The sequence below is a fragment of the Penicillium nucicola genome (assembly GCF_028828085.1).
Source record: "Penicillium nucicola strain IBT 29836 chromosome Unknown utg000001l, whole genome shotgun sequence".
Taxonomy (NCBI): domain Eukaryota; kingdom Fungi; phylum Ascomycota; class Eurotiomycetes; order Eurotiales; family Aspergillaceae; genus Penicillium; species Penicillium nucicola.
Genome location: NW_026643125.1, coordinates 2,853,703 through 2,873,128, shown reverse-complemented (window position 1 = coordinate 2,873,128; position 19,426 = coordinate 2,853,703). Strand labels below are relative to the sequence as shown.

The following is a 19,426-nucleotide window of genomic DNA, read 5'->3' as shown; positions in this document are numbered from 1 at the left end:
GGCCCCAATATGATCATTGCTCAGCTAGAGTGGGGAGGAAGTGCATCGAGCTAAGCCAAAGCCTCTCTGGGCGCAAAGTCAGACCCCGATCTTATTTTTTTCGTTTTCGATCAGGACTGCAACCATGAGAGTCAGCAGTCTTCAATCTCTACTACATCTACTCAGCCAACCCGCGGCAAAGGTTCTCCTGGTCGCAGGTTTTGCATATCTCCTCGCCTTCCAATACTGTCGAATCCGCTTCTGGCGCGACCCTCACTCGGCTTTTTTCGATATTCGCAATGTGTTCGAGTGGAAATACAGTCTTTTGCGAGAGCATCAAGCTCAACATTTCACATCTATACATAATGCCCCTTCTGACAGTGGGATTGACGACCAATTGGGCACTGATCGCCCCTTGATGTGTGCCGCGCTGGCCACTGTAAAACGCGACAAGGACGACTACTTTGAAGCGACCGTGGGATCTTTGCTGACTGATCTTGACCCTCGCGAAAGACACGCCCTTCATCTATCAGTGCTATTTGCAAATACCGATCCAAGCCAACACCCCAGCTGGGGCCAGAAATGGCTTGGACGACTAGTGGATTCAGTGTCCTCGTATAATGTCTCCGAGGAGCAGTTTCGCCATTTGCAAGAGTTGGAGGAACAGCATAACTTCTATGAAAAGGGTGTATAGTACGTTTCCCCTCTCAGGACGCTGCTGGTCGGATACGCTTTCTAACCCGGCTAGCGACTACGTCTACCTACTCAATCAATGTCTCGAAACGGGTGCTCCATACATATTCATCCTCGAGGACGATGTCATCCTCGCAGACGGCTGGTTCGTCAAGACTATGAATGGTCTACACCAGTTATCTCATGGATCGACTGCGCGCAACAATACATGGATCTACTTACGCCTCTTCTACACCGAAACCTCTCTTATGTGGTCATCCGACGATTTCTGGTACCGAAACATGCCCTTGGCATTCCTCTTAGTTATGGGATCTGGATGTGCTCTTCTGCTGCTCATTCGCCGACACTGGCCTGGCACCCGTGCCTCTCTTAACAATTGGACTATCGCAGCCGTGTGTTTAGTTGTGATTCCCGCTTTCACGGGACTATTATACATGATGGGTAAATACTCCCTGCTCCCCTTGGAGGGTGTAGTGGAGATGAATGGTCCGGGGTGTTGCACGCAAGGTTTGGTATTCCCTCGTGAACAAGTACCGGCTTTGGTGGCTCGCTTGGAAGAGAAGAAAGCTGGGCAGACGGATAGCATGATTGAGGAGTATGCGGACCAGACTGGCTTGACGCGGTTGGCGCTGGCGCCGCAGCAGTTGCAGCATGTCGGATTACGATCTAGTCGTGACAATCTTGAGATTAATACTCAGAGTACCTGGGCTTTCTGGTTTGAGGAGAACGATGCTCGACAGTTGAAGGCTGAGCATGAACGGCTTCTGGCGGCGAGTGATCATTATTGGCTTTTGGATTGATCCCTTGGCTTGGGCGGTGGCTCTTCATGGCATCTTCTATATACTCGATTCACAAAGCCTTCCGCGGATAGTATCAACGAGCTTGCTGTGATGTACTATCGAATGATGGGCCTCGTGTCCTGGATCTATGAGACTATACCCGCGGAGCTAACACCGCAATAGATAATCACATGGCACCTGGACGGATAGTAATATCAAATATCATCCGCTACAATTCAAAAACCGTCATCTTGCGCCAGCCTCCGTGGATTTCTGCCAATTCCTTAGTGTTTCTTGCACTCTACAACTAGAATATGAGGACTTGTGGGATTGACACCGAAACTGACCACTTTTGAGGCCAGAAATGGCTTCCTTTCCGTAAGTTTGGACGTCCACCCCTTGAGCGTCTACTGCCCTATAACACTGCTATCCTGCACCCAGCACTTCTAATCATCCTCCGGTCCTGATGTTGCCAAGATAAGATATCTTGAATCTGATTAGCGGCTATGGAGCTTACTTCATATATTCCTAGCTCCCACTCCTTCGTCAACTTTGAACTCGTACCGGGTAACATAGTCGTAACTCAATGTTTCTCTTCTACTCGTTTTCAACAATGGTGACTCTTTTCCAAGAACTCGCTCTTACTGAAAGTTCATTATCCGCTCTTTGTTCACGGAACAGATCGCTGGCGAAACAGTACAACAAGACTATTTCTTACCCTGATATTACTAAGATTGCAGAGGGAGGTTTTATCAAAGTCTTTCTTCTACGAGCAAAGAATGGCCGTGAGGTGATCGCGCGAATTGCCACTCCCATTGCTGGGCATCACCATTATACAACCGCCAGTGAGGTGATTACCATGAGCTTCTTGCGAGCTGTCCTCGAACTTCCGATACCGAATGTCTTAGTATGATCAACAACATCGGGCAATCCCATCGGAGCAGCGTATATTTTGATGGAGCATATGTAGGGAGAGTCTTTCTTCGCGGCAGTTATCTCTCACTACCGACGAGATGAAAGATATCATGACCCAAATCGTAGATACTAAAAGGAAGATTTTCGACTTGCGTTTTCCTGCTTGTAGAAGCTTAGATCACAAGAAGGACCTTGATGGGGAAACCCAGATCTCAATCGTGGATGGTTTCTATCGGGAGATATGTTGGCGAAATTGGCCGTATAAGATGACAAGGATGACAGCATGAGTTTCCAGGATATCTAACTTTGTTACAAATTTAATATGCTTATTCTTGGTGACTGGTCTGCCGTTACTTCTCTCTTAACCTTGGAGATGCATTGAGGCGCATCTTTATATAGGATGATAGTTTGTCCTTATGCTTTCAGCGTGTAGCTTCGGTTGTATTTCCCCGGCGAGTGATCCTCGCTGACTGACTGACTCTTCAATTCTTGCGCCCAAAGCTATACTATTCATTCACCCCTTGGGCGTTGTAAAAAAAAACACTAAGGGCGAGGATCAACCAGACCGTGCATGCGCACACATTGGTGTGATCAGGTCGAAACTGATTAGGATACAATTGCCAAAAACAAAAAAGAATTGACCGACGCAGGGGTCGAACCTGCAATCTCTTGATTCGTAGTCAAGCGCCTTGCCATTGGGCCAGCCGGCCTACTTGTTGAAGAACTGGAGAAAATTGTGTCATGGATTCCTTAGCGATGGTAGCCCCACTTTTAGGGTTATCAGTGTCGAATCGAGACTCATCAAGGAAGCAATTGATGTCCCTGACAACACATAGGTGATACTAGAGTGTGAAATATTGATATTTGCTTTCTATTTTAGGAAGAGGATAATTACTCTGGTTGTTTTGGCTTGAAATGGATTGTATTAACTTTTTTCAAAGAGAAAAAAAGCAATTGCTGCCATTATATATAATGACATACTGTGATATCAGACTTTAGATATTTGCTTTTTGTTAGTGTTGTTTTTGAACACCCAGGGGCTGCGAAATGAAGCTGTCATGAAGAATGAAGGATATTGTGATAGATCAATATGCAGCCGGACATGGCCAAGACAGGACTGTTCCTCTGACAGAAACCCTCCAGCTACTGTTGACATATAGCACCAGTGTGGACCAACAGAAGTCCTGGAAGATTCAAACAGAGCATACTGTATATAAGGACGCAAGAAGAGGGGTGCAAGTATCAGTGTATATCTCTGATTCAGGGCTATTGTTCTAGCTCAACATAAAACTCACTGTGGTCAGGCCGAAGGCTGTTCCTTGTTTTTACATCAGTTGGTATCGTAAAGTCCGAAAAGGAAGTACAAGAGCCCATGCCAGGGAAAGACAATTACTGTAGATGGGACTGCAATGCCTGCCTTCGCCCCGAAAAGACGTGTACAATACCATTGCTCAACACAGCTGGTCCCTTGGGAGATCTAGCCCATTAGCAGGATGGAACCCGAGTCACACGACAACATCGGTGAGCCAGAGACAATAAGAAAGGGCAAGAAAACATATCGGACTGGAGAGATATCCGAGCAGTCCATCCCCTGCTGGGCATCATGTGCTTGGATGCTGTAACCTAGCCATATGACCAGACGCCACACTATCCACGCCCTGGCGTGTGATATCGAATTTGAGATTCTACAGAAAGTGCCTACAGCAAACTGTCATATGCAAAGATAGCCAAAGGTACACTGGTACCTGATCTCATATCATGCTCGGGATTGCTTTCCTCCCCCCTCACAGGATGAGATATCACGCTGCGTATGAAAGTATCCGGTACATTCTCTTCTGCCCAGTGTGCATACAGTAAATCACAGTTAGATTCCTCACTGCACAGTACAGGCGCCAGACAGCAAAACATGACTGGCATGCACCATGCACCATGCACCATGACTACTGCAATACCGTACAGTATACAGTATGGATAAATATAGACCCAAATCTTCAACACCAGGAGACGTAATCATATTGCTGGATGAATAATCATATAATCCAACATACAGTAGTCAAATGAGCCCGATCAAAGCATGCACATACTGTAACACAACTGCCCCTACACCTCCACACTGTACCAAAGAACGGTGTGAACTCCCACCGTTACCGCATGGGGACAAACGAAGCTCAGCCATCCCACTTCCAGCCCGTCGGCACACTCTCACACTAAAGAGAAATAGTGGAGCCAGGAAAGAGGAGTAAAAGCTCCGGGCGAAGTTCCAGAAGAAGTGAAAAACTCAGTGTCAAACATGCCACGGGCGGACCGACTAAGCGGCGCTATTGAATTTACTAAAAAAGTGTCGAACGGTGGGTCCCGTCGATCATGGACTGGGAAAAGGCCGGGAGGGGTAATATGAGAAGATTCAATAGTTCCAAGCCGAGTCTTCGGCTTGAAGCCATTCTGAGTATAACCTTGTGAATAGTGAGGAGGTCATGCAGCGTCGGCGCTGCAACCCGCCACGCCCTGGATGAAACCTTGAGACTGAACCCTTGAAACTTTGGAAATCAAATTGATCTGAGACGCAAGGAAAGTTTATGTCCTTGCGGTGAATCGTTGATATCATATCTTGTTTCCGCCGCGTACTCCGAATATTTGAAATCATGGTGCATGGACTATACGTTGGAGTCTGGATGATGGTGTTACCGCCTCGATGGCAATCTACTCTCGGACAAGGTGGGATAGGATGTTTGTCAAAGTCATTTAGGAATTTAGGAACTTGATTCTAGACTGAATGGGCGCGGATGCGACCAAAGAAGATGCTCTAGATCCAGCACGTACACAGTGGGGCCTCGAATAGTCAGACAGATTCTAGTTTCCAGTTAAGTGGCCAGCAAACGGATTATTTGTCAACAGTGGAAACAGGGCAACAAAGAGAAACAATGCCCCAAGTGAAAATGTTGGAGTGGGAGATGTGAACCCCACCACACGTTCGTTGCGAACTATAACTCAAACACAAATGTTTCACTCCAAGAGGTGAACCCAAAGCACAAGAACCACCAATAACAGTTCAGACCAGAGCCAGAATCCAACCCAGCCCACAGACCCAGACTACGAACCCATCGACATCGGTTAAGCCCCAATCTGACATGAGACAGGTCACAAACCTTCCCAGTCCCGAATTGACAGCTCCGACCCTAGGAAACCTACACAGCGACTAGTAAAAAAAGGCCGAAAAAGCAGAACCCCCAAAAAGAAAGAAAGAAACCCAGAAACCCAGAAAAGCAAAAAGCAAAAAGTGCCACCACACATGTCCAGTCTGTATCCCAAACAAGTGCCAAAGTGACACCTTTGCGCCCGTGCCTTGGGACGTCATGCCCTATTCCAGATTGCCAGCGCAGCAGGAATCCAGGAGCTGAGGCACATGCATATACACACATACACACCTACGCCCGACTGTACACAGTAACTGCACCATACCTGTATCCACAGTCCTCAACGCAGTACGGAGTACTCCGTACACAACACACAGCCCAGCAACCAGCGTCAGAGGCGTCGGATGACACTTCCACGATACGGACAAAGTACACCGCCATATGATGAATCGGACGCGGGTATTGACGAAGCCATGGAGTGTGCAGAGTGCAGTGCACTGTACAGTGCACAGCGGGGGATTCACTGCCCTCGGACGTAAATCATCTCCTGTACAGGTATACAGGTACTACAGCAGCTACTGTACGGAGTACTATAGATCAGACAATGACATGCCACGGAAAAAACCTCCGCACATCTCATCGCATCACGGTAGATCCTGCCATACAGTACAGCAGGCTACTGTAGATGTAGATCCTGCCGCTGGCGTCTCCATGTCCTGTACTGTGCTACAGTAAGTCAAGTCAAGTTCAGATCCTGGCTACATGTACATGTACATATACTGTACCTACAGTAACGTTATACAGTAGTACGGTACAGTACTAAATTAGATGCAGGACTGGATAGACCAGTAGGGGATAGATATTGACCAGTGACTGTAATTGCGATCAGACACCTTGCATGAACAAGTGCTGCAAGCTACAAGCTGCAGGCTGCAGGCTGCAGGATGCAAGCTGCACGACTTTTTTCTCTTTTTTACTCGATCTTATCACTTTCGGAGTACTGTACATGTATGCGAGTTGTATGCGAGTTGCATGCGAGTTGGTGTGCTAAGATCGGCCTGGTTGTCATTCTGACCAGTCGCAGGCGCCGGAAATACCGGGGTTTGTGCTAGTGGCTTGCATAACCGCTTCCTTCCCAGGGGGTGGGACTGGGACTGGGACTGGGATAGACTGGACTGTTTCCTGTCTTTGGGACACGGTGGACTTTTGGGATTGGCGTTGGCAGTGGCATTGTGTAGGGGTGCATATTGCAGGTCCATGCCCTGGTTTTGGGTGGGTGGGAATCAACTTGATTTGATGTGGTTTACTTTTAGTGACTGTAACATACTTTTTTTCTTTTCTTCTTCTTTGTGTTTGCTTTTTGCGGGTTGTACTGTATATTGGAGTTGAGTTGGCAGTTGATGTCTGTGTGGTTACAGTACTGTGCATGGTACCTTGTTTTGGGTGATGGAAGTCAGGCTGACCTGGATATGTAGCTATGCACCCCCTGACTACTGTACTGTAGCGATTTACAGGGTACATTCTGCATCTGCAGATGTCCAAATTTGAGATTCGAGATTGGAGATTGGAGATTGGAGAGCACGTATACTTCCCAGTTTGTAGTGGGGAAGCACCGAGGTCCACGGAAATCCAACTCGGCAAGATGGCCGATCGTCAATTTGGTCAAACCCCGTAATTGCGACAGGGGGGCATTTCGCATTTCCGAAATTACAGGGCAAAAAGGAAAAAGGAAAAAAATAAGAAATCAGAAACAAGAAACAAGAAACCAGATCTCCCATCTTTGGGACCCAATGAAATATCCTCTGGGGTCAGCCGTAGCATCCGTTGACAGGATTCGGTTGTGTCTCGGATCAAGGGGGAGCTGAAGGAAGAAAGGAAGAAAAAAAAAAGAATGGAGACAATTTAGGTGTGCATTTGGTCCAGCGTATCACATTGCTGCGTTGGATATTTCCAGGACCACATCAAATTAAGCAAATGAAGTCTAATATACGACCAAAGAGGAGAACCTGTCAAAGAAGAAGGAAGCCCCCGAAAATATCCCGTCGGCAGATGTTAAAGAGAGCGAAAAAAAAGAAAAATCACTGATCGAGACGAGTTCGCGTGGGCTCAGGGAGATTGTTCCACGGTTAGGGCTGTGGGGATGATAGACGGCAAAGAAAGAGGAAAAGTGGAATGGTGGGAGGGTTGGGCTGGGCTGAAGGTTAGAACTCAGCTGTCACTTCCCAATGCACTGCCTATTCTCCATTTCCCAGTGAACCCGTAAACTGGACTGGCAAAGGCAGGTAGTATCCGAATGCCAATACCTCAACCTTAACCGCGCGGACCCAAACTAAGCGCTGTCAAACTATCGAGGTTTCGTCTAGTCGGGAAATCTGGAACTCGACGTCATGGAAAAGAAAAAGCTAAAGCCAATCTTGATCTTCACCAGTAGGCAATCAGAATGGCCACAGATGACTAGTTTGTGGGTCGACACCAAGACGATCAAATATCGAACCAGATGGGATGGGCATTTGGGAATAGTGATTTGGCCCATCCATGGTCCGGACCTCCAACCTCAACTCAATTATTGGCGACTTTCTCTCAATTCTGCGACTCCGGTATGTCCGTACTGTACTGTAGCGTAGAAGGTGATCACCCTAGCATTAGGTAAAGACCATCCCAATTCCCGACATTCGACTCCAGAGATCATCCCAGTGGTTGCCGTGCCGAAAGGCAAAACCCACGTTTCGAGTGAAATGGAGCATTCACTGCTCAGCTGTGGAACGGAGATCCGCAGTCATGTCAGGTTTGAAAGGTGCGAAAAAAAGAGAGGAAAAAAAAATAATAGGCAATATTCAATAATCAATATTCCCAAAGGATCATCCATATATTGTGTAAGTTGGTAAAATTTCAAGCCCGTCTAAACACCCAGTAAATGCAAATATTCGAAATAAGGTCACAATAATCAAAAAGAGATTCCCAGTAATTTCCCACCGTTTGATTCCCGACAAAAATAGTGCCCGCTTGGTAAACGCGACCAGAAAGGGTATCAAAAAAATCATGTCTGAATGTCTGAGTCTCCGTGCCGGACGGTAATGCGATATGACCACTCCGACAGATAGCAGGTGCCAGATGTGGATATAAAAGAAGAAATGAAAAAAAGAGGTAAAACAGAGAGAAAAGGACAATGCCAGTCTATCCAGCTTGCCGGATTCTCAACCCCGTGAGTCGTTAAAATGGTAAGGGGGAAACACAACCGTCCCAGTCGTAAAACAAGCGCTGACGTGGCGAATATCGTGAAGAATGCCGTGTAGAATGATGGAAAAAGAGAAGACAAAGTAAAAGAAAAAAAGAGAAAAGAGGCCGTAATCTGTTCAAGTCCAAGGGATTCAGTGATGAGGCGAGGCGAGATGCTCCGAGCCATCAGCATCACTAAACGGAGACTGTCGCGACGAGTCCACATCACCAGTGCGCATCTGATTCCGCAGCGCAGGCAGCTGTCGCCGCCGAGCATTAATGAACCAATTACTAATCTGTCGCCAAACATCAGCATTCAACACATCACGCGCACCATCAAAGCAGATCTCACCTGGCTGATCGACAACCCCGTCCGCGTCATAAACATCTGCTTGTCCTCCTCACTAGGATACGGATGATCCAGATGCTCATGGAACCAAGCGCGCAGAATATCCGTCACCGGCTTGGGCAGATTGCCCCGTCTGCGCTTCGTCTTCGGATCAATAGCATCCCCCATGACGGCGAAATTCGCCTGGCCCGGGGCCATCATCTGCGGCATGGCCTCCTCGCCCGGGTAGCCCATCGCCGGATGGCCATACGGCGACCCGGGATGCATCATCGCGGACGGGTGTTGGTAGGCCTCGGCACTGCGGCGATCAGGCATGGGAGCCGCCATGGACGCGCCAGCCCGATACTCCTGGCCAAAGGGGTCGGAGCGTGGGGGCGGCACGGGGCCTCCTGACCCACGCTCGGGGTAGGCTTTGTTGCTGCCCGGCTGGGTGTTCATGTTTCGGCCTGGCATGGAGTCCAGGTCGCGGATTGGAGGCAGGATGGGACTGGGGCCGCGGGTTGAGCTTTCCGATAGACGCATGTGGTGGCCCGGGTCGACCATGTGGCGCGTGTGGTCGCCGCGGCTGACTGTGTATTCGCGGTGTGCGTCGTAGGGCATCTTCGAGTGCGGGCTGTAGCCGGGGATGGATCGGGGATTGGCAATTTCGTGACCGGAGCCTGGTCGGTCTTGGGAGCGTGGTGGGGTGTAGTATGGAGATGTAGATTCGATTTCATCGTGGAGATGAGCGGGGAGGAGCTGTTCAGTGTTAGCTTAGGGGTTACCAGTTGCGAGATCTGATGGCTATAGTCCTACCTCGCGGAATGATGGGAGTGTTTGAGAGCCGGCCTGCGGCTGACTGTATGAAATAGCCATATCGGTATCTTCGTCCTCACGGGACTTTGACATAGAGAGAAAGGGAAAGATACAGTAGAGGGGAACTATAAGTCATAAAAGAAAAAGAGAGGGGAACATACCCGGGAAGCCAGGCTTTTTACAAGGGCTTATATGCAAGGTTGGGGAATCCTAGGGCCACATTTTAACCCAAAAACCAATAATTCCAAAATAATGACCATGGAAAAGCAAGAACAGGGGGGGCCGAAAATGACGATCGTGGTGGGTACCAGTTCCGAGGCTTTGCATATTGAGTTGACAGGAGTTTCGCTCTTGACAGGACGATCTTCTTCTCCCCGGGATTTGGGGCTATTTTCGAGTAGATTGAGAGGTGAAACTCGTATGGAACCAGAGCACAGTGTGATTCCATGGCACCTAGTCCTCACTATTCCCCCCTTCACCCTAGCCCTAACTTGGCTTCATTCTGTCTGAAAGGTGGAAAAGATCGCCGAATACACAAAATCCCAAGATGACGCCTCTCGATCGCAGATGGCCCGGAGCCTCTCATCGGGCACGGAGATCGATCGACCAAAGAGAAGTGACCTGAGGATCCATGGCGGCCCATGGACAGGGATAGGCAGATCGCCTAGGGGTTCTTCACTCTCTCCACTCCAGTGGCGTTTCCTTTTCTTTTCTTTTTTCCTTTTTTTTCTCTTTCGTTTCTTTTTTTTCTTTCTTTTTTTCCTTTTTTTTCTCCCTCTTCTAATCATTCTTTTTTCCCTTTTCTGATTTCCCCGCTGATCACAAATGGCATTGGACTCTCCTGTGGCTTAGCCTGCATATGATATCTCAAACACAGTGCAGATGAACATTGGATCTCAAGTGACATGACTCTGCGCTAATCACACTAAATACTAGTCCACGCCCTAAGAACTAGTCATAATCTGACAATTCAATAATGGCGCACTCGGAGATCCTAAGTGGACCCGAAGTTGATGCAAGCTGAACAAGACTGTGAACCAAGCCAATCAGACCAATGGAACCATGGAGTCGCTCTAACAAGATTCCGTGGCAGATGTCTCCATTGGTCTCACTGTCGTCTAATCCTTACCCTCCCACTGTACAGTACATGTCCAGGTGCATCCTGCTGAAAGAGGCTGGAAAGGGTACCGATGAATTACTAGAATAGTCATAGTTCTTCCATCTGACACCTATTACCCGACCCTCAGTGCCGTGACGTTTCGGAGACCGTCCGACCCCCTCAATGTAATCCAAATATAATCCTAGGATCCAGAGGGAATCTAAAGGTAATTCCAAGGTCATCCCAAGGGACCCAGGACTCAGAGTTTCCCACGTTCTCAACAGGGTAGTCACCTCCGGGGGGATTCCCAGATCTCTCCCCTTTAATCAAAAATCAAAAAGAAATTCATTTATCTCTATCCGTGGATTTCGGACCCAGCATCCTGGTTACCCCTGATTCGCCCTCCCCGATCAGATCTGGGACGGTCTAATTTAGTGCTTCAGGTCCAGCCACTTAGCCGCAGATTCTAGTCGCTGTCACAAGTCACTGTCACAGGCACCGACACAGAACCAGGCACAGAATCAGGCACAGAGCCAGGCAACAGGGCCGGCTCAGGTGCCAAAAAGGCAACAGTAATTTATTCTTCTGCCGATGACTCGTATGTTCATGTCACATATTCGCCCCTCCCAATGTACAGTACTTTGATTCACCAGGAACACTGACTACCTGATATCAGCTATACTTGCCCCATATTACAGGCCTCATCAGATCCGAGATCGTGCATGAAATAGAGGAATGCAGATCATCGGATCTCGCAGAAGGGAACTGCGATCGTCGAAGCCAGAAGGGCGGTGTTGGAATGGGGGGGCTAGGGTTTACGGAACAATTGCTCCAGAACGGTGGAATACGCATATTTGTCATTCTTTTTTTTTCTTTTCTTTTCTTTTCTTTTCTTTTTCTTTTTCATTATATATATATTTATTCATTTATCTATTTAATGACTTAATTGTATACTGTATATTCAATCCATTAATAATTCATTAGTTATTCCCTACTCCGTTGACCTGGGATCTAACCTTATTTGCCTGACATTTGAGCTTCTATAATTATTCCCCCTGGCCAAGATTCCTTCTAGAATTAATATTGACTCTCTCTCTTTCTCTCTCCCTTTACATTCACCGTCCAGTATTCGCCACATGCTCCCTCTTCGGACCTTTGCATCCCACACTCCATTTCTTCACTTTCCCCCCCGTCCCAACTCGCATGTTACTCTATCACCAGGGGAACCCATAGCCAAGATAGGGATGGATTCAAATTCAATCGACGGTCCAGTCAAACACTACACTACACTACATGTACAGTACAGCACAGTAGATGCGACATGCGACAAGTTAACTTATGCATGATGCGACACCTTCCTCTCCTCTCTCCCCCCTCCCTAATGCACGTACAGTACAGCTCCCAAGTCGCCTATTGTACAGTACTGTCTACCGTACTGCACTGCACATCTCCCAAACCCCGTTATGTACTACCACGCCAGCAAGCAAGGTAAGCAAGACACTCAGGTCTCCCCCCCTCCTCTTCCTCCCTCCCCGAAAAATAGTGCACTGTAGTCGCAGTCCCAGTCAGTGCATGCTGTACAGTACTTCGTACTGTAGCTATGTAGTAGCTCCTTTCAATCACAGCCACTCCATCCCCCGGCTGCAGATCCAATTTCCAGTTTCCTGGTTCTGCATCCCATCCTCGCTACTGTAGCGTACAGTAGACGGGCCTGCAGCCGCGCACTAAATCACTATTGTACATTACAGTAGTATACAGTAGCATCCAGTAATCCGATTTGTTTGCCTAGGTGTCATTTTTGCATTTTTGTGTTCTCTGCCTTTTTTCTTTTTGCTTTCTTTTTTGGCGTGTTTCTTTGGAGCTGGACCCTGACAGGGTTATCCTGGTGGTTCTCTCGTGGCACGAACGGTAGTTCATGCGTGATTCGAGGAAGGCAACCAATCCTTCGCTTGGAGGGAGGGAGGGGCGATTTACTGCACTGTAAGGATGTGGTTATTGGTGGGATGGGTCGTGAATTGGGGGTTTCTTTTCTTTTTCTTCCTTTTTCTTTTTTCTCTATGGGCTATACAGACCTGTACTACAGAAAATACAGTACATGCACATGTACAGTATAGTCTGCTGTGGATGCTGTCTGTCGCATGCTGTTAGATGACGTGGGTGCTGCCATCTCTTGCTCTTTAGGGTTAGACTTTGGGCCTGGAGATTTCATTGACTCTCGGGGGACCCGACAGCCTGGCTGTGACTTGTGACCTGTTTGATGTGTAGCGAGGGACGTCGATAAGTTAAGTTACTGTACTTCATGTCTGATCGGTTTCTCGCCAGGGTCATGCGAGCGGTTCTTTGTCTTGGGTGCCTAACCCCTAAACCCGATGGGCATTCCTGGACTTTGTTTGTTTGTTTGTTTTTTTTTCAGTGTTTTTTCTTTTTGTTTTTTTAGTGCGGTGTTTGCAGATGTCACCTTGCTATCGACATCGAGGCCGGGATATGGCTGTCTGTAACGCTGAGATGGCACCCGGCATTGCATGTTTATATGGTGATCGACCGGGTGGGTTGTTGTTTAGGCAAGAGTTCTTCGCTGTCGGTGTTGTCACTGTCATGGTGTTTGCCTGGCTTCAGTTATATCGTGAGATACTCGCTTGACGCCCTATCTACTGTAATACTGGATCTTGTGGTTTGTTGCTTATCTACTGTAGAGCAGTCGACGGTCGGATTCTTTCTTTCTTTTGTCGTTCGTTTCGGCCCTCTCTATCTAGTCACATTACCAGCATCCTTATACACCAATAGAACCCAATTCTTACCGTCAATGACAAGACTAATAGAACGAAGTAGTCGCGTGCGACATGAAGGAAAGTGATCCGGCAAGGGCTCAATAAAATGATAAACCACCAGACAGAGATAAAAATAGACCATGCCCAACCCTCCATAACGTACTCGCTTGTGATAAGAATAAAGAAAGAGCAAAGCGTAAGACCAGCCGGCAAACCTTCAAGTATACCCGTAAGTAGCAATACCAATCCTTCTTGGTATGACACGCGCTAGAATAGACGATTCAAAATCGCGCCGTCGAGTCAAGCAAGCTCTCATCAATCACCGGAGGCAAGCCTTCATCGTCCTCGACTCCACGTACGCCACCGTCCAGACTCCGAGGACCAAAGAGCGGAGAGCTAGCACGCTGCTGAGATCGAGAGGTATTCGACGAGCGAGACGCAGCAGCATTCTCGAGCATATTGCGACCGGCCTCATTGAGTCGAGGCCTGCGGGCAACTTTCTCACCGGAGCCCTCGGCAGCACGTTTCTTTCCTTTGCTCGAACCCGAACTCGAACTCTTAGGATTGGCGTTGGAAAGTCTCGCATTGCAAGAGTTGGTCTTCGTCGAACTGAAATGGGACGAAGTGGAAGCCAGGGACGCATTGTCACTGGGAGCAGACTTGTTCGCGTCCACCGTCGCTGATCTATGGCCCTTTGCAAAGACAGCCAGGTCCGGATTTCCGTCGGACTCGACGAATTGTAGGAACGCGGCGATGGCAATCTCCATCAGGTCCGGGCCGGCGTAGTCCAGCTCGATTTTGTCGAGATAGTCCGTGAACGCGGGTGTTCCAATCGCTTGAAGGAATTGGGGCAGTTGCTGCCGCGGTCCTAGACCTGATCGTGACGTCGCCATCCTCAATTGCGCGAGGGATTGCTGGAACTTGCGCACGAATTCTAGCGCGGTCATTTCTGACTTCTCGTACTTCAGGCTGGTCCACTCGGCCCAGCATCGGGCGTTGGATTTCACTTCTTTCTCGGAGAACTGCGCTTCTAGCTTTTGGTAGGCTTCGTGGCTGGCGTAGATTTCTTTCACGTGCAGGGCGGGTTCGTCTTCGAGTGTTGAGCCTAGCCAGGCTCGGACTTTGAGGTCGTCTGCCTTCCATTGGGCGATGAGGGCATTCTGTTTTTCTTTGTTGACTTCGCTCAAGTCTTGGTCGGCTGGCAGCTGGGGACAAGGAAATTTTCCCGTGAGTATGTCCCGGTACCGAGGGTTGAAGTCTTTCAGGATGAAGAACAGCCGATCTGACCAGGCAATCCAGTTGGATTTCCCTTTCAATTTGGGTACCGAGCGGCCCAGACGATTTTGTTCCGCGGCTCCCATTGTGGCAAGAGATCATTCGATACCTTTGGAAGGGATGTTAGTGGAATGAACTTGCATCATGTTTTGTGTCTAAGCGACAAACCTAGGATAGGTGAGTAGAGGATGGATTGACTGATGATGAAGGTTGGAAGACAGAAGAACCCGGGAATGAGGAACAAGGAGGAAGACTGGGAGAGTTAATGCTCGAGTAGAGATTGTTTCCTCAGAGATGTAAATTCGGAGAGAGTCGATTCAAGGTCTCGATGCAAAGACAGAAGACATACTCAGAAAGGAAGAGTGTAGACTGATTCTTGGTTATTGATGCTCGAGCAAGGATGGAAGAGATGCGAAGAAAGAAAAAAAATTGAACGAGAACAGATGGATAGTCAAAAGTTAGGAACGAAGAGTAAAGAAACAGACTTAATTCTCATGCCCGAAGGTAGGGCATGAACTAAACAAGGCGTCTTCTGATGCGCGACTTGGATCTTGATCTGATGGAGTATGTAAGAAATGTTTGACTATGCCGAAATCATCTCGTTATCAACCTGAAAGTGTCCCAACTCAATTGAGAACTGAAGAATCGTTGCTGCCAATGTAAGAGTTCAATGCGTTCCTATTAGTGAGAATACCTTGGCCAGATTCTATAGTGTAAAAAAGCCATGATACTGGTGTACACACTTTTGACTCCCTGTGTCTGCACGATCCTAAGAAGTTTTGATTGCTGTTGCTGGCGTGGGAAATACATGATCAGTCGCGATCAGAGGACTGAAAGACATAGAACGGGAAATTCTATTGTAAACCCGGCGAGAGACCATAAAATCAGCAAAAGAAGCGACATATAATAGAAATGTATCCATGTTCGATCAACTGTATAGAAACGAGAAATTCAAACCCGAAAAATGAGAGAAGACATGCATGCAAAAACAAAAGATGAGAACAAATAACCGCCTCGCTAAAATACGACAAAACAAAATGAAGCCCATGGAAAGAGGAAAAGCCAGCATAATAGCGATAAACCCGGTAAGAGGTATCAGCCATACTGGATGGAGCTTGTAGAGAAACCCCAAAAAAAAGGAACGAAAAACCAAAAGAATCCGCGAACAGTACGCAGATGCAAAAAGACGAAATATATACGATGAAGGACAAGCGACCAAAGAAGGATGTGCTTTTGCCCGAGGTCGTTATGCAGTGCATATACAGAGACGACAACGAGAAGAGAAGACTCAGGGTGGCGTATACCACGCAGCCAACCAAATCGAGCTGATTACCAAGTTTCCTGCAAGACAGTCAGCACAGCCCCTTAACCACAAAATGTTAGGCAACAACTTACAGCAATATATTGGCCAGCCTCCTTCTTGCGCTGCCAGAACTGATCCGCCTCCTGGGCATTCAGATTACCCTTCGCCATGGCGACTTCGATGAGCGCGGCTTCAACACCCTCGCCCATACCCTTGCCGCTACCACAGACGAAAACCCGTCCATCAAGCGAGTTAATCACGAACCAGACCAGATCGGCCTGGTGGCGGACTTCTTCTTGCACATAGCGACTCTCGCCCTTGCGACTTTGTACGACTGTGCGCACCTTGTCTTCATGCACACCCCATTCACCGCTGTACAACTCGTCGAGCAAGGAATCGCGGACGCCCTGCAGAACCCAGACCTTGTTTGCGCAGTTGGCAGATTGCAGGCGACGCTGGACAAAGCCGCGGAATGGGGCAATACCGACACCGGCGCCGATGAGGAGCATGGGTCCGTCGGACGCGAAGCGTGTGGCGAGCGGATTGGCCATTAGGCCGCGGAACATTGGGATGTGGATGTCGAGTTTCTCGCCCTTGGCTTCGGCGGCAATGGCGCGGCGGGCGAGGGATTCCAGATAGCCGGATCCGACGCCGGTGCGGGATCCGCCGCGCCAGTCGTCCGACTCGGCGACTGTGACTGCGACTTCGATCAGGCGGCGGCACTCGGATCCCTTGTATGTGCAGGAGATCTGAGGGTCCTGGGAGAGGGAGTAGAAGCGTGGCATGAGGGTGTTAAGGACGGAAAGAAGGTGGTCGAGGGGTGGCTGAGAGGAGGGGAAGGCGTGGAGGAGCTGCGAGAGAGAGACAAAGGAGCTGGTGCGGAGATCGCAGAAGGCGCCTTGGCCCTGTGCGGATGACAGATATTCCAGGATCTTCTTCTCGTTGGGCTCGCTGCTGTGCTCGGCGAGAAGACGGAAGAGAGGCTTTGTCGGGGCGTAAGACTGGATATCAGAGCACCAGCTGAGAACTTCGCGGCGGGTTGTGATCAGCTCACGGGGCTTGTCGTCGCCCCAGATTGTGGGCCAGCGACCGTTGGTGGTGCGCATGAGAATCTTTTTATCACGCATTGAACGAGGCACACCAAGCAGGTTCAGCACATCTTCGACTTCCGAATCCTTGTTCTTGGGACACACGCCGATTGCACCTCCGACAACAAAGTCAACCATCCCGCTTTCGGCGGGGTAGTCCGTGACGTCGATATCGAAATGGTAGGTGCGCTTCTCCGCACCGGGCCCAGTCAACTCACGGGCGTGATAGAGAGGCGCACGGTACACTTGATAAGGAGGATGCGGCTGCACAAACTCTGGGGGGTGGTCTGCGGGGCCGAATGCCATAGCAGCAGCTGATGCGGGGACCGGCTTGAATGAGACGGTCTTCTCAGGAAGCGGAGCAATGCCGGAGAGCTCACTGTCCATGGTCAGGAAGGCAAGGTTCAGCTTCAGGCTGTCGAACGCATTGTTACTGCAGGGTCCAACAATGGCATTGAAGCCTGAAATAGGACCATCTACAGGGCGCAATGCTTGTCCCTGGCAACAACCCCCACCACAGCAGAGAGAATCGAGCTTCTGAGTACCTGCGGTGCCAACCGTTCCCAACACCCGTCTCATATCATCCGAGTTCTGGGAGATCAGGACGGTCGACGCCCGTCGTCGTTGGCGGCTGCCATCGTCCTTTTCGGTTGCAAGCTCTTCATCCGATTGCGACTCGGGCGGTGTCAGAGGAGTAGCGGAAGAAAAATCTGTGTCGGCCGACTCGGTGGTTTGTGAGGATCCAGAGGAAATGACATTGAAGTTGGTGTCGGTCACCGAAAGAGCACGCACGCCTCGAGGCTCTTCGGGAATTGGGTTATCTGGGTGCGAAGTGGAGGACACCGGAATATCCTGATAAGTGCCTCTGCGGGTGCGAGGCCCCGTGGAAGCATACGTTGCCGATGGCATGACGGATTGAACTGCGTGAACTGCGAACTGTCAGATTGAGTGTTTATGTCGTTTGGATTTTCGTAGCATACCCATGGGGGTGAAGTGTAGAGGGGTGGTGACGACGGAGGCAAACCGACGTGAGAGGAGATTCCGAGTATAAGAATCAAGACGTCACAAACTGTCAGAAACTAATGAACCCCTTTTTTGTTGACCCTTTCCAAGACAAGTCAAGAGAAGAGAGGGTGGGATGAGGTGTGGAAGCGTGGACCCGAGGAATTCTTCGGGATGGCAGTTCCGCAGAAATAGGGATGCGTCGGTAAGGATTTATCAGATTTGCCACCGGGTATGTTACACTTTTCCGGCAATCCAACACGATATTTCTTATTGAGCTTTGCATAAGGACTTGGTAATACGGATCTTACTACTGGATATGGTGTGTCTCCATTTGGGGCTATTGTATCCATCTCTCCAGATCGACAGTGCATGGGAAAGTTGTAAAGCGATTACCCTATTACCGGTGGCGTGAACGGAACCCGAAGCGATTGCCGGCTCCAGACCGGAGCCCACCATACTGTAGACATGGCATGTTTACTGTCCAGAGCAATCAGGAAGGACGATACCCGAGTGGTCCGACCGAATAAAGGGGAAGAATCACATCACAGGAAATTAAAGGGAAACAAAGAGGGAAAAAAAGACACCCAAGCCGACCTCGGTTATCAGATCAATCAGATAATACGTGTATTGTATTACATAACATCTGATAACCCGTGACAGCTTGGACTCCACCCTCGACTTCGACAGGATCCTGCGATACTAGTTACATACTATTACTTTGATGGACTCCACGATCAAATTACTTCTAGAATTTAATCTGTACATGTTCCCTTACCTGCTTCTTCATCTCGAGATAGATCATCCTATCGACTCCCCCCCACTTTCTGAATCGTCGGGCATCACCAGCCAGCCTCGTTGGCTACTAACTTCAAGACAAACCCACTAGTCCTATCCCTGCCGGTATGCCCGGTACCAGGTACAGGTCAAAGGTACTCGGTACTTTTGCCCGATCCCTCAACGCCAGATCATTTCCCAACCACCGGGTCCGGAGTGGGTAACGCAAGCCGTTCGATATCAATCAGTGGGGC

General features: G+C 49.0%; 4 protein-coding genes across 4 annotated transcripts; 1 reads left to right on the top strand and 3 right to left on the bottom strand.

Annotated features, from left to right (window-relative positions):
- Positions 1 to 124: 124 nt before the first annotated feature.
- N7511_001087 (uncharacterized protein) lies at positions 125 to 1,472 on the top strand (the record flags this gene model as incomplete). The annotated part of the gene is made up of 2 exons (XM_057123512.1): positions 125 to 672; positions 728 to 1,472. The coding sequence occupies 2 exons, from the start codon at positions 125 to 127 to the stop codon at positions 1,470 to 1,472; spliced, it is 1,293 nt and encodes a 430-aa protein (XP_056989245.1).
- Positions 1,473 to 8,868: 7,396 nt separating this feature from the next.
- On the bottom strand, positions 8,869 to 9,953 carry N7511_001086 (homeobox domain-containing protein; the record flags this gene model as incomplete). The annotated part of the gene is made up of 3 exons (XM_057123511.1): positions 8,869 to 9,012; positions 9,069 to 9,803; positions 9,861 to 9,953. The coding sequence occupies 3 exons, from the start codon at positions 9,951 to 9,953 to the stop codon at positions 8,869 to 8,871; spliced, it is 972 nt and encodes a 323-aa protein (XP_056989244.1).
- Positions 9,954 to 14,008: 4,055 nt separating this feature from the next.
- On the bottom strand, positions 14,009 to 15,088 carry N7511_001085 (uncharacterized protein; the record flags this gene model as incomplete). The annotated part of the gene is made up of 1 exon (XM_057123510.1): positions 14,009 to 15,088. One exon carries the CDS (start codon positions 15,086 to 15,088, stop codon positions 14,009 to 14,011), a length of 1,080 nt encoding a protein of 359 aa, XP_056989243.1.
- A 1,243-nt stretch (positions 15,089 to 16,331) lies between these two features.
- Positions 16,332 to 18,377, bottom strand: N7511_001084 (FAD binding domain protein; the record flags this gene model as incomplete). The annotated part of the gene is made up of 3 exons (XM_057123509.1): positions 16,332 to 16,343; positions 16,398 to 18,322; positions 18,374 to 18,377. 3 exons carry the CDS (start codon positions 18,375 to 18,377, stop codon positions 16,332 to 16,334), a joined length of 1,941 nt encoding a protein of 646 aa, XP_056989242.1.
- Between the last annotated feature and the right edge of the window lie 1,049 nt (positions 18,378 to 19,426).